The sequence below is a fragment of the Brachionichthys hirsutus genome, chromosome 12, assembly GCF_040956055.1.
Source record: "Brachionichthys hirsutus isolate HB-005 chromosome 12, CSIRO-AGI_Bhir_v1, whole genome shotgun sequence".
Taxonomy (NCBI): Eukaryota; Metazoa; Chordata; class Actinopteri; order Lophiiformes; family Brachionichthyidae; genus Brachionichthys; species Brachionichthys hirsutus.
The window spans coordinates 9,331,537-9,345,266 of record NC_090908.1 but is presented as its reverse complement, the minus strand read 5'-3'; the positions used below and the strand labels follow the sequence as shown (position 1 = coordinate 9,345,266).

The 13,730-nt window shown below is 40.5% G+C and overlaps 1 protein-coding gene across 1 annotated transcript in view; it reads right to left on the bottom strand.

Moving 5' to 3' along the window:
• The window catches only part of lrp1bb (low density lipoprotein receptor-related protein 1Bb), a 205,093-nt gene that overhangs the window by 95,181 nt on the left and 96,182 nt on the right, over nucleotides 1-13,730 (bottom strand). The window contains exons 8-18 of the mRNA XM_068746405.1: nucleotides 12,902-13,124; nucleotides 11,327-11,519; nucleotides 11,026-11,169; nucleotides 9,562-9,798; nucleotides 9,268-9,448; nucleotides 6,221-6,440; nucleotides 5,598-5,787; nucleotides 4,131-4,253; nucleotides 3,656-3,799; nucleotides 2,702-2,827; nucleotides 1,746-1,859 (exon numbers count right to left, since the gene is read on the bottom strand). Of these exons, the coding sequence (XP_068602506.1) occupies nucleotides 1,746-1,859; nucleotides 2,702-2,827; nucleotides 3,656-3,799; nucleotides 4,131-4,253; nucleotides 5,598-5,787; nucleotides 6,221-6,440; nucleotides 9,268-9,448; nucleotides 9,562-9,798; nucleotides 11,026-11,169; nucleotides 11,327-11,519; nucleotides 12,902-13,124 (1,895 nt within the window). The remainder of the gene's footprint in view (nucleotides 1-1,745; nucleotides 1,860-2,701; nucleotides 2,828-3,655; nucleotides 3,800-4,130; nucleotides 4,254-5,597; nucleotides 5,788-6,220; nucleotides 6,441-9,267; nucleotides 9,449-9,561; nucleotides 9,799-11,025; nucleotides 11,170-11,326; nucleotides 11,520-12,901; nucleotides 13,125-13,730) is intronic.

Here is a 13,730-nt window from a genome sequence, read left to right as displayed (position 1 = left end):
TGCTTTACACCCCGACTGTTTGTGACTGCATTTTGAAGCAGCTTAGGACACACAAAGGGAGGCTGAAGCGATGCAGTGCTGCGTACTGTTTGGCATAAGTCACTGTAAAATGCTGATTTAATACAAATAGAGAATTAAATTGAATCTCAGAGGCTTTATCCCAATCATTTAACCCTTTAAAGCCCGCGCCATGAATTAATTGTCAGAACATTCTAATTTTGGGAAAATAAGGTCTTAATGGAACCTTCTTATAAATTTGTCAAAAAACAAAAAACAAATACATACATTTTTATACAAGTGCTCTAATTTATGTATCATTTGCAAAATCGTGATTTGTTTTCATGGGCCATGCAGATGTATGTGTTGGCTTCTATATCAGCTTTTTCGGGGGCAAAAAAAAAAAAAAGTAAGTGATGTAAGTCTCAAAATCCTAAAATTATTATTGCCAAACATGTATCAAACATGATATGTTTGGCAATAAAGGGTTAAAGGTGATAAGTCATTCACTTTAAACTGGCTGCTGAAAATATATTATACAGCAGTAAATGCTCTTTTCCCTTTCATATAAAGGTTAAATACATCTTCAAAAATCTGAGATCATGGCAGGAAGCGTACTTTTTCCATAACCGTTTTGTAAGATTAATCCATAAAACACACTGGAACTTTTTGTAACAGAACAGATGGTACAATTCCACTGACAGGGGACTCAAGACCAGTACAAAAGTATGCAGTCAGCTCAGCACCACCCCGATCAGCTGGTGCCATCAGTGCGGGCATGTCCAGATCTCAGTCCAAAGAATACAGCATTGATCATTCAACTCCCAAAACTCTCTCAGTGGAAATAAAAAATCCATATGAAAGACCAAAATATTCATGTCGAAAAAACGCCAAGCAGCTTAGAGCATTGTTTTCAGAAGTTTAGCTCGTATTGCATCAACAATATTTTGTTTAATGAGCTCAGATTCATTCATTAATTTCGCCTCATTTTCACCTGCTTATAATATGGGCAGCAGTTTTTTGCTGGAGGCAAATTTTACAGAATCAATAAAATACCAAATTTATGGAGGCATATAAAGAACATGCAGGGCATCTCTAAAGCCAGATCACAATGAGCATCTCTCCAAAATATTCATACAGATGTATGGACAATATATAAATGTAAATCCAACCAATGCACCTTGGGAGTTAAATCTAAACCAAATGATATATGATATATGTGAAAATAACAATACAAAATTGCAGTGTCAGTGATTCTCCAATCACCAATCTCGTGTCACCAAATTTATGTAAAAAGAGAATAAAAGTACATGTGTCAGTGATTTTTATCAGCACAGTCAGCTATTCAATATTTCAGGTTTGACCTTTGAGCACATTAAGTGATAAATGGAGATATGCATTTATCAAATTGCCAGGAATTATCCAGTCTAAGTACAGATCGGCACATGTTACATCTACATCTGTCTGTCCTCTAGAGGTGAAACCTGAAGCTACCAGAATGGCTGGAGGTGGGAAAAGCATTTGTAGTACAGTTAACTCCATGGATTATTATCATATACAGAGGGATCCAAGAGGAAGTCAAAATAGAGATTGCCCTAATGTCCTTTTTAGTATTCGATTTACACACTCAGTGGCACTAATTTACATCTTAACCAAACAGACCAACACAACTGGCAGAAGCAGTCAAATCAATGCAGACTGAATGAATGAATGAATTAATCAGTGGTCAATGACTACAAGTGACTCACTGCATGATATTTCATCAGACAAATCCCCACAGTCATCCTCCCGGTCGCAGCTCCAGGCTTGAGGTATACATCGTCCATTCCTGCAGGAGAGCTGGTCGACTTGACAGGGCTGGGCTGAGGAAGAGGAAAGAAGCCACTTAATCCAATCACACATCCATAAGTCAGTGCAGGACATGGAAAACAGCTCTAATGATCACTACATCACCGGGATGTCAATGTCCGTCCACTGCAGACTTTGCCTCACTCCATCACGGAGGATAGCCCGGACAGTTTGAAGGCCACGGGAGGTGTGGTGTTGCTTGACAGGCTGTCATTTACATGCTACAAGGCCATGGCGAGCCCACGTGGACAGCACTCAAGTGGTGTGGGATACGCATGTCAATGAGATGATGGGTGAACATTCATCATCCTCTTACTAATGGTCGCTGATTGATTCTCTGAAGATAAAAGCTCCTGAGAGACATTGGAGTGTTTCTGATGTACAACCTGGAGGCGCTGCCAGTCTTTGATAATGCTCTCATACATTGAAACCTGTTTTGTGAAACTACTGGGAAAAAAATGGTAAAGACTTTCGGAGGTAGACTCTTAAGAAGAGCTTAAAGCATCTAAACCGAGATAAATTGATCAGTGCTTATTTGCGTGTCGCATTCTATCAAATATAGAGCTGATTGATCTTCAGTTCTCACATAAACTTGATTAAAATGCTTTAACAAATCCATTAGATAAACCCTGAAAGGACAATATGTTATTCTGATACCACCGTTTTAGAAAAAATTACAAGATCACGAATAGAATTATTGATGTTTTTTCTGAGCTAAAGTATGAATTGACTACAAATCAAATAGAGGGCAAAAAACAAACAAACAAACAATGGGAACAGATGGACGAGTTTTTGCAGAACTGCAGCTAGTTCCACTCTAACCCGGAAACAAACACAACTGTTCTACACTACATACCTGCACATGTAGTGTTGGCCTCATCCTCGTCGTTCCCACAGTCACTCGTCCCATCGCAAAGCCACCGTTTGGGAATGCAGCGATTGTTGCTACATTTGAATTGATCAGCGGGACAGGAGTGATTGTCTGAAAGAGTTCAGATGGTGAAACAAGCTCAACCAATGAGCTCTTGCATAGAAGATGTCAAAACGATAGGAATATAGACTACAATGAACATTGCATCCTTTAAGTCAAGATGGCTGAATATATTTGCTTTCTCAGTATAAGGTTTATTTTTTGTTTTGAAAAACCACTTTCACATCCTAAAATGTATCACCTGCCATCAACACCATACAATAGGTCAATTCCCCTATTAGTGCCCTTGACCACTGGGTCAGAAGTGGAGTTGGAGCCAAGCGCAGCACGGCGGCTTCCCACTACCCCTCAGGGACAGGTGAAACGTATAGAGAACAAATGTCACAATATGTCGAGTGAGCACATTTAGCAATATCGGAAAAAACCCAACATTACTATTCAAGTCTGATTTTTGCCTTATAAATATGCTGTGCCCATCTAAATAAAGTCCTATGATAAATTATTAAAATTATATGATATCCTAAGAGGGGAAATAATTGATTTTTCAATTCAAATGATTGTAGCAGAGCGGATTAGATCATGGGGCTTTGCCTTCAGGGAGGGGACATACGCTGGATCCAAGCATTCCGCATGGCGTTCATCTGCTGATTTGTTAAAGAGCAAAGTCACCTGGGAGGGAGGAGAGATGATGGTAGCGAGGTGGAGCACTTAGACACACCTACCGTGACATTTAGTAACATAGACAGCAAGGCAGGATTAGCTTTAAAACACTTGGCATATGCTTGTGCGTGTACGATAAGGGCACCCACGTGTGCTGCATCTGGCTACAAGGTGTGTTTGTGCATTTTGCATGCGGCTTCTTATTTTAGGGGTCCTCACAGCAGCTGTGGCTCTCCTCATCGCTTCCGTCCAGGCAGTCATCATCGCCGTCACATTTCCACATGTCCCGGATGCAGCGTTGATTGTGGCACTGGAACTCGTCGCTTTTACATCTGTGTACACCTGAACCACCACTGGAGGATTCTGGGGGAGAAAGAGTAATGAGACAGAATCAACAAGAGGCTTCCTATTTAGTATTTGTTTCGGGGTAAGTTATTAGCATAGCAATGATTGTGCTAAAACATGTTAATAGCGTTTCATGACCCTACTTGTAACTGCTGGGATTTGGCTTATGTTTGTAGAAACCTACTGGGAGAATTTCCCACCTGTAGTTATTTGTTTTAGCCGATTTTCAGGCACGTAGATAAGGTTTATTATTTGAATTTTGTCCCATAGGATGAATCTGGGATTACAGCATACTGTGAAAGGATGATCTCCGGCCTATCCCTCTGTCTGATTCATTATGTCCTCCTACCTGCACAGGTGACATTGTTCTTCTCCAGAACCTGGTTGTCAGCGCAGGCACACACTCTGCCTCCTGGGATGGCAAGGCAGAGGGTATCGCAGCCCCCATAATTCACACTGCACGCGTTGTCACCTGGAGAAATAGATCACAAGGAAGGTGTCTCTCTCATTTAAAGACATATTTTCCAAATTTCTCAGTAAGTAAAATGGATTTTCTGTTGTTTTTCCCTTGTTTTGTTTTGTGAGGTTGCAAAACTAAATCATCTCATTCATTTGAATCTCATCTGTTGTCTTGCGTCGACTTGTCAGGTGATCTATAACAAAACGTCAAACTGAATTATTGGGAACAGCGTGGGTGAGAGATGTTTAATATTTTCTATCCTGTATGGAATAAATTGTCTTTCTGGACAAAGCTGACATTCACCCTATGAAAAAAAAAAATAACACTGTCACACACAACGTTAAGGCTTAAGACACCTTTGTCACTTTCATTTAACACAGAGCCCAAAGACACTGTCTGAACCAATGAGATAAAGCCTTTGGTTTTGTGAGAGCCAATCGGTAATACTCAAAGGACTGGAAAACCAATTAATCTACTCGGTGACATGAACAATGGAGAAATGTCCAGTAAAAAAATCACTACGTGGCATGAACAAAGCTGTGCATGAAGTCAACTATTCATCTATGCCATGCACTTGGCATGCCACTTTTCTATTTTCACTCCAATGGCTTTGAAGTCTTGTGAAAATCATTATCTTAAGAAACAAAATCACACCACAAATATAAGCACGCTGCACAAAAATAAATAGAAATGGAAGAAATAACGACTGAAAGTATGATCTGCTCCTAGATGAAGACAATATTAAAGTAACTCAGTTCAGTCTAAAAATAAGGATACAAAAAAAAAAGAATAAATCTCAAGTTTCCAGCTTCACTATTTTAAATCTTGCAAAGTGCAATGCCATTTGCAGTGTAATACCCATTACTCTAAATTTACCACAAAAGCATCAAGCATCAATTTTTCCCGATTGGCCTGGAGCGGTTGACATATATTTCCACTATTGGATACCAAAAACAGAACACCTGCTGCGAAGGCCGGAGCATTTTTCCACCGTGAGGCAAGGAATGTGCTCTTTTCAGCTTTCCTACAGCACAAATCCATCATCATTTATTACATACTTGAGCAAACCTCTCCCAAGCTTGGGTACCTTATTTAACTTTGTAGAATGGAGCCCGGGGGCGCCTCTTAAGTCACTGTCATTGTTTATCAATCCACTGGTTTAAACCATAGGAGCTCATGTGATATCTCTGGAGTACATATTGTATTAAGTGCTACCTATTCGAGAATTCTATTTGGGACATTGAAATTCCTCGACATGCAGTGCAGAGAGGTTCCATTTTCAGCACACCCGCCACTTTGTCGAGGAAGTTACGGTTCAGTGGCACTTGATGAGGAGATTAAGGGAAAGCAGCCAACCTTGCTGACTCTGAGCATCGTAGACACGCAAGCCAAAAAGTGGTGGTCTCTCGCTCCGCAACAGAGTGACATCTCCTGTGGACAAGTCCAGCTGGAAGACCGAAGCGTTCATGTACTCGGTCCAAAATATGAAATTACGATAATGAGATATTCCGAATGGATGGTTCAGCTCTTTTCCGTTGTACACCACCTGCAATGTGGAGCAAACATGCACTGTAATGAAAAGATTAGTTGAGTAGCAGAAACACCATCAGTACAAACACTATTAATAATAATAAGAATATTATATAAATAATCCGCTTTGGGTTTCTATCTTATTTGATCTCTGTACATGATGAATGTGATTCAGTTTCTTTGCACAAATGTATTCACGCACCACTGTCTGCTTATAATATTGCTTGCTGGGATATTGGCATTGATTAAATAGCATTGGCAAATAATTAATTATCTTAATACACCAGTTAAAATGCGGGAGTCAGGAGTAGGTGTGCAGCTTGGCGAACATTGCTAGAGTGTATAACTAATACATTTTGATGCTACACAATTAAAACAATCGAATTATTGGAAACAGAACATGTTATTGGTATTAATTTTACCACACTGCGTAGCATATTAAAACTTACCATCCGTCCAGTCCCATTCAGATTAATCCTCTCAATGTGATCATAGTAGGCGTCGCACCAGTACATGGTACTGGTGCTGTGATCCAGTGTAAGGCCGTTGGGCCACAGCATGTTGGAGGTCACAAAAATGCTGCGGTTGGATCCGTCCATCCAGGCTTTCTCGATGCGGCCGATGCTGTCATTGACCTCATCCTCTTCCCAGTCCGTCCAGTACATCCAGCTGTAACATGCACAAAATTAGTGATAAAGCAATACAATGAAGTAGCATCTGCAAGTCTAGCATAGCAATAAATCACGCTCAGCACACAGGGAAGGTCGTCTCAGCTGTCTGCTCTTCATCCACCGCCATCCGCCGTCACTTGATTGCAGTGAAACGGCATGGTTCTCATTTCTGCCACCTTCAACAGCATCCCAATGCTTTGATTTCTTATCAATCAATGCAGAACATGTACCTGCGAGCTTCTGTCCAATAAAGTCTTTCTCCATATAACGGTGAAATGTGTCTTGCGGGCTCTGTTTTGTAAAACCCATGGGAAGGTATGATTGTGTTTCACATGCTGCTTTGATTCACACAGAGAACAACCTGCGCTGCCAAAAACAACCATTATAACCACTAGTTCAGAAGGCTGATTTTAAACGCAGTGACAAGATCCTTGCTGACTGAAATGGAAATAGACTGGAATCAAGATTTCCCATATGAAAATCCAAATAATCAAACATTTCTGGCAATCAAAAGACAAGTGCATCGTAGCCTAAGAAATTATTCAGGCATATCAAGTTAAAATGCTGCTTGACTGCACATCAAGGCAAAGCCAGACATCTCATATCCTGCAGGAAAAAAAATAAAGAAATAAATACAATTCGAGTGTATCTTCTGCGTGCCGCGACTGCAACTCTCAGTGGGTCTGTGGTATTTGAAACGTGATTGGGTCAACGATTTGACGTGATCTGCTCTCTAGTAACCATGCCCAGGGGATTTGCTCTGTTTGAGTGTTGCTGACTGAGCCATGCAGCCTGCTGTTTCTCATCAATGATAGAGGGCTGGCTAAGGGAGGATGAAACAGAATAGGATATGGAGGTGAATGAAGACTCCTTCTGTCTTAAAGTAATCTGCACGACCTCGTCCATTTTTTTAATATTTATTTTACAAATGATCTACATACTACACACACACACCAGGGAGTCATAAATACATACATGTCCCATCAATTAGAATTCAATGTGATGCATGCTTGTTATCTATTTTCTTAAATTCCATTTTGCAACTCGTAGATTATTACACATATTTGAATTTCAATTGATTGTTTCAGCAATTTCCCCACCAAAAAATAAATAATAATTTAATGATTATGTCTTCTGAGATGTGAGTATTTCCTTGTCGTCTGAGATTGTAATCTGGATGCATTTGTGTTTTGGAGATAGGGTCCAGCAGACACACAGTGTTGATAAGTGGCTGAAGGTGAGATGAAGACAGAGATTAAAGGAGCACCAGGTTCAACCTGACCGCTCCATGTGAAGCCCCAAACTAGCGGCTCAGAAATTTGTGCTATCCGTGTTCGTCTCATTCACCATTAATCTTTTCCCTCTGTTTTGTTTCGTTGCATTAACATGAGTTACTATAATAAAGGATAAGATACGGAAGGAAATAGAAGGCGAGGCAAACAGACATACCGGTAGTTATAATTTAGGACATGTTTATAAGCAATATAGAAAGATTCAATCCCTGGGAGCCATAATGGTTGCATATGGCTCCTCAGGGATGTCAGATCCCATGTCAGATTAATAAATCTGTAAAGAAAAAATAAACTAGAAATGGCACATATAACAGCAAGGAAAAATAACGTAAACCAATTATTTAAAAGTTGTGAAAAGCAAAACAGCTGTGTCTGGCAAAATGTTTGGAACAACCCTGTCCAGGCTTGAAAAATAATCTGCAGCTGCTATGGATTTGGTGCGTGTTAATAAGATTTAAGCCTTAAAGTGCTAATCCTTAAGATCCTTAAGACATTCAATACATTTAAGTTTTGCATCATATCTTCTAAGTGTCATCTCCATGGATGGGGTTCCTTACACAGCCATGCAAAGGGCACAATGCACACACAGGTGCAGAATCAAAAACTGTAATACACGACTTCTCAAGATATTATTGCTGATTTTCTGAAGGGATGCAGACTAACACCCCGCCCCCCCCCCCCCCCCCCCCCCCCCCAAATGTATGCATTTTGACTAAAAGGTACATAGTGTTAGGAATGATTATATCTGGATTATAACAGAGTGAACTCTAAAAATATAATGGTAATCAGGCAAAATTCTTCATCAGTAGTATGCTAATATTAATAAGAGTGCAATGTAAATAATGAGGTAAAGTGGGTGGGAGAATATCCAGACAGACATACTGAGGAAAATATTCAGCCATCATTTCTTAAATTGTGGGAATGAATGTAAAATGAATGTTGTCACAGGTAGTAGTCATCCTATTAAAATATTAGAATGTATGCTCCCTTATGTTCCAAACATTTCTCTTTATTCAGTGCAATATTTAAAAATAAATATGTAAATTATTTAGACTCATTTTGTGTTTTCGCCTAATGTGAGATCACATGCGTAGCCTCAAGCCAAGAGGTTGGACAAAATATAGAAATGCAGCTTGTGTGTGTACTTTCATGAATGATTTAAATTTCACAGGGATGTAACCGCATGGACGATCAGACAGTGTTTGGTCTCCTGAACAACAAACTGTTGAGCTTATTGTGTGATTATATAGAGCAGCAGCCAGTGTTTTCACTTTGGGAACTCGCACCCATGTAGAGGTGTGAGTGGCACGATAACAGTTTGAATGTGAAGGATGACATTGAAATCCTAAGCAGTAAAAAGAAAAAGAAAAAGATATTTTGGCTTACTTTGACCACATAGCCGTACAATTTTGTATACACTCACCTCTTGTACCTGTGCTTCAAATAGCTACTCATAGGTTATTGTTGTTTTTTAGTCCATTGTTCATGCAGTACAATTAACTATTACTATTATCTATTCTTCATTTTCCTCACCTGTTAAGGGGGTCAACCGCAATGGCCCGGGGGTGTGACATATTCCCTTCCAGCAGAGTCTTCCGAGTCTGTGAGGCTCTCTCCAGTCTGGCAACACTGATTGTCTTCCTGTATCCGTCATTGGTCCAATACAAATTATTCCCAATCCAGTCCACTGAGATTCCTTCTACATTGTCCAGTTCTACAACAGAATCACCATACATAGAATGAAAGAGCAAAGAAAACCCCAACACACTGTTGTGACTGATTTTTAATTACAGTATTGTAACAATACAAACATGCACTCAGACCCACCATCTTTAAGTATGGTCTCTCGGTTGGTTCCATCTATTTTTTGTCGCCCAATGAGGAAGCTGGTCGTATCAGCAAAGTAGATGTCTCCCAGTTCTGCATAGTAGTCGATGGCTCGAGGGTTCACCAGATCCTCTATCGGCTCCATGTGTTCATCGCTGGATTTGATATTCATATCTAGGCCTTGGATGACCCCTGGACGGCCCTTACCGTAGAACAGGAAGAGATCGTTTTTGGGCTCTACAAGACAAGACAGGACCTATTGTAGTGCTATTGTTAATTAATTGGTCTAATTTATCAACACTGACTCTTACCAACCACAAAGTGCGTTGTATGTTACTCAAAGCCAGGGCCACCCATTCACCTTAATGGAGCCAGTAATCAGTGCCAATGACTACACTTTCCCCCTTCAATCAAGTTGCTAAATAAAAAAAAATAAAATAAAATACAAAGCCAAAAAAAAAGGAAAAAAGAAAATGCTTGGCGAAATAGACAATGGCGATACTTACCTTGGCTGTGAACACTGTTTCTTTAGTCTAAAATAACATGGTGTCTAGATAGATAGGCGAACACAAGGCCTAGGAAGCTGAGGCAACTCCTTGGCGGCCCACCTGCCGCTCAGGGGGATGCATGTTCTCGAACCCTTTGGGATCCTCTCAGGATCCAAGCAGAGATATGAAGGAGAGCTTCCAGTGAGAGAAGCAGACCTCTCCTTGCTCTCAGCCCCTACCCTAGAGACTGGGATGCTTGGGGGTGAGGACCACACAAGCCTCACTTCAATTTATCATTTTGTGAGGGAGAGACCCACTACCCAGGAGACAATTAAGCATTGCCAGAGACCCAGATATCAAACCCCACCAGTGACTACTGTATGAAGGAGCCCTACTATTTAGCTCCAAATGGCATTGTGTTTTGGGAGGGGAAAAGCACAACTGAGAGAGAGATAGCTGGTGTCATCAGAACATCTACGGGGGGAGGGGGGGGATAAATCAAATGTGTCCTGCCAAGCCGCCCAATGCTTCGTTACCCCGATCGAAAAGTGGTGGGCTCTCTGATTGTGTCATCAATTCTATGTTCTGCTTTTATTGTCAGCTACACAATGCACAGCAATTGATCAGATGAACCAAGAAATGCAGACAAACTTAAAATCTCATTATGGTAATAATCAATCAGGTTTGTGACGGGTCGATGATGATTACTTTCAAATGGGTCTGTGTCGACGAGCACACATCTTCATCACTGTCACTCCATGGCTCAGGCATGTGAGGCTACAGTGTAGTGTGACACACAACCTTATCAGGGGCATGCCGATATCAAAATGAGCACTCATACAAAATGTCCTTTTGAAGCCTGGATACTTAACAGGTGATGCAAGAGGCACGAGGCCAATGATGATGGACAGAATGAAAAGCGCAATTTAAACAACGGGGCACAAATTTACAGCCAAGTGAAGAAATATGGACTGACTTTTACAGGACTGTCCGTCAGAGCCCAGGCTGTATCCAGTACGACAGCGGCAGCTTCTGGACTTGTAGCTGCCACTCAGAAGGCAAATATGGGCACATCCACCCGGCTTTCCAGAAGAAAGTGTTTCACATGCATGAGTCCTGACTGTGGATGAAATCAGAGATGACAGAAATCATTACGAAGCAATGAAGCATCCTATTTCTGTACTAACACAAACTCCACCTCGTGACTCTCAAGATGGGGATGATTCTGACACATGCTTGCACATGTTAACGAATACACCGCGGGAAATGCCCTTTACCTTTTGGCTGAGTGAGTTTGTGATAAACACGGAGTCTTCTAGTATTCCCTAGGCTGACTAGTGTCCTGCTCTCTGCTGTGATGTTGAACCGGTGGATCTGCAGCAGCTCCACAGAAGAACTCCCACCGGAAGGGTCGGGGTGTGTAGCATAGAGGTAGTCTTCAAACACAGCTAATGCATAAATGTACGAAACCTGAGAGAGAGAGAAGAAAAAAAAAAGATCTACGGTGTTTTCTTTTGTACATCATGCATAAAGCCAAAAATAAGTAAACCCACAAGAGGTACATGAAGAAAACAAACGTAAAAATAAGCATTGGAAGGATTTGTTTTTTATATTTAATCATACAGCAAGAAAGAGGAGATGACACCCACAAGGAGTCACAAGCTGGACATCGGTGGGCCACTGCCCTCAGCCGCCATACAACATTTAGCAAACTGACAAAAAAAAGTGACACGGCTGAATGAGCTTTCTTCACAGAAACTGCACCTAAACTGAATGGGTCACACTTTAACACCAGGAGCAGCAAGAAACATGAGCTGGAAAAATAAATAAATACATAAGCAAACCGAACCACTGAACCACCTTGTCTCTATGGAATTTGGCCTTGGCACTCGTTTTCTATGTGAACTTTCAAAGCAATGTCAAACTATACATGCGATTTTAAAGGATGTTTTGTAATTCCACCTACAGCATGTCATACTATTGAGATTGAATTCAATGTTAAAATCAATCAGACCGGGGCTGACGTCATAAAAGGGAAAAAAGACAGAAAAGAAAATGTATGGTAATTATCAAGCGAAATGTTTCATTTGGAAGAAATGAATGAATTCTTCCAATTCCAAAAATAGCATGTCAGATTTTTTCTTATCATTGCTCAACAGCACAATCATGGTTATTTTTGAGGAGTTCAAGCCACAGCCAAGAACAATCAGATTGATCCTGAACATGCATAGTCAATAAATATGGAGGATACTCAAGATAATGTATCTGTTATGAAAAAAAAACAATGAGGCATTTGAGGAAATGAGCAAAAAAAGCAAAATAATGGAGTTACTACAACAGTTGTCACTTCTGACCAAACAAACCATGCATATAGAAAGTATGTGGAAAGTTGATATCGACGCAAAGAAGTGAAAATCTTCTATTGAACCACACACTGATGGAGGACTAGGCAAGGAACACCTGCATATACAATGAGATGATTAAAGTTTACAAATGTATTTCCAAATAGATGGTGAATATCAAATTCAAGTTGCTTAAAGGGGTCTTATAAAAGGGTTGCATAGTCATAAGCTGTGATGAAAGGCCTTAGAAGTGTACTTCACAAGAGCGATTATTGATATGCTCATTTGGAAGACGGCTCCACATGTGCATCAATTCTTTAATTTAATAAGTCATCCTTTCCCCATTCAGACAGACCTTTTATATGAAAATTGAGAGCAAATTATATCAACACGAATTGAATATACCACCTGTTTTGCAGTGATAGAGCTCCATTTCTCTAAATGGGGAAAATGAAGCAAAAAAAAAACTTTCTTGCAAATTCACATCTTAAAGTGAAATGTGACACTCACTTGGTTACCATGGATAATGCTGCGCCTGTTCCTGCCATGATAATCCACTACATCGATATAATCCAGGTAGGCATCTGCCCAGTACACCAGCTTCTTGACCACATCCAACGCCACAGCAGTGGGCTGCTCGATTTTATAATCCACCAATCGTGTCCGGTTGGTGCCGTCCATGTTGCAGCGCTCCACCTTGGCCATGTTCCCGTAGTCAGTGAAGAAGAGCATTCTGCAGGGGGGGGGGGTGTTAAATGATTAGCTGCAGGGACATCTCATTCCTTAAAACTATTATGTTGTACATACAATGAGTAAATCACAAGCATGATAGGCACAGACATGCAGTACTTTTACTTCAGATTAGGTCGTTATTCACTTGAAATATTTTTCCAACAGCAATGCATTCTTGTTTTTAACCCTTAATGGGGCACATTGAAGAACTTAAATACTAAATTCAACCTCAGAGTGTTATTGGAGGACTTAACTAGACTTTAACTGTTGCAACATTTTTCATAATTCTTCACCGTCATAAGAAAATGACCAAGGGAGTGACTGCCGTGATCACAGCTGCATCTTCAGTTAATTAATTTAAATCCCTTTGTCAGTTTAGTTCAAATGCTAGGTCAATTTTGAGTTCAGTCTTTGTCAAATCATCTGCTTTGTGTCTGTGTTTATGGTTGTTTTCTCCATGAAAGGCTCTTCTATTGGTTGCCTGCCATCTCCTGGGTGCAGATGCTCGCCTCATCCTGTGACAATAAGAATGGCGACTTAACCAAGTGGGCATCAGTGCAACATAATTCTACTGTGGATCATTTCTGGAAGCAATGACACATAAATC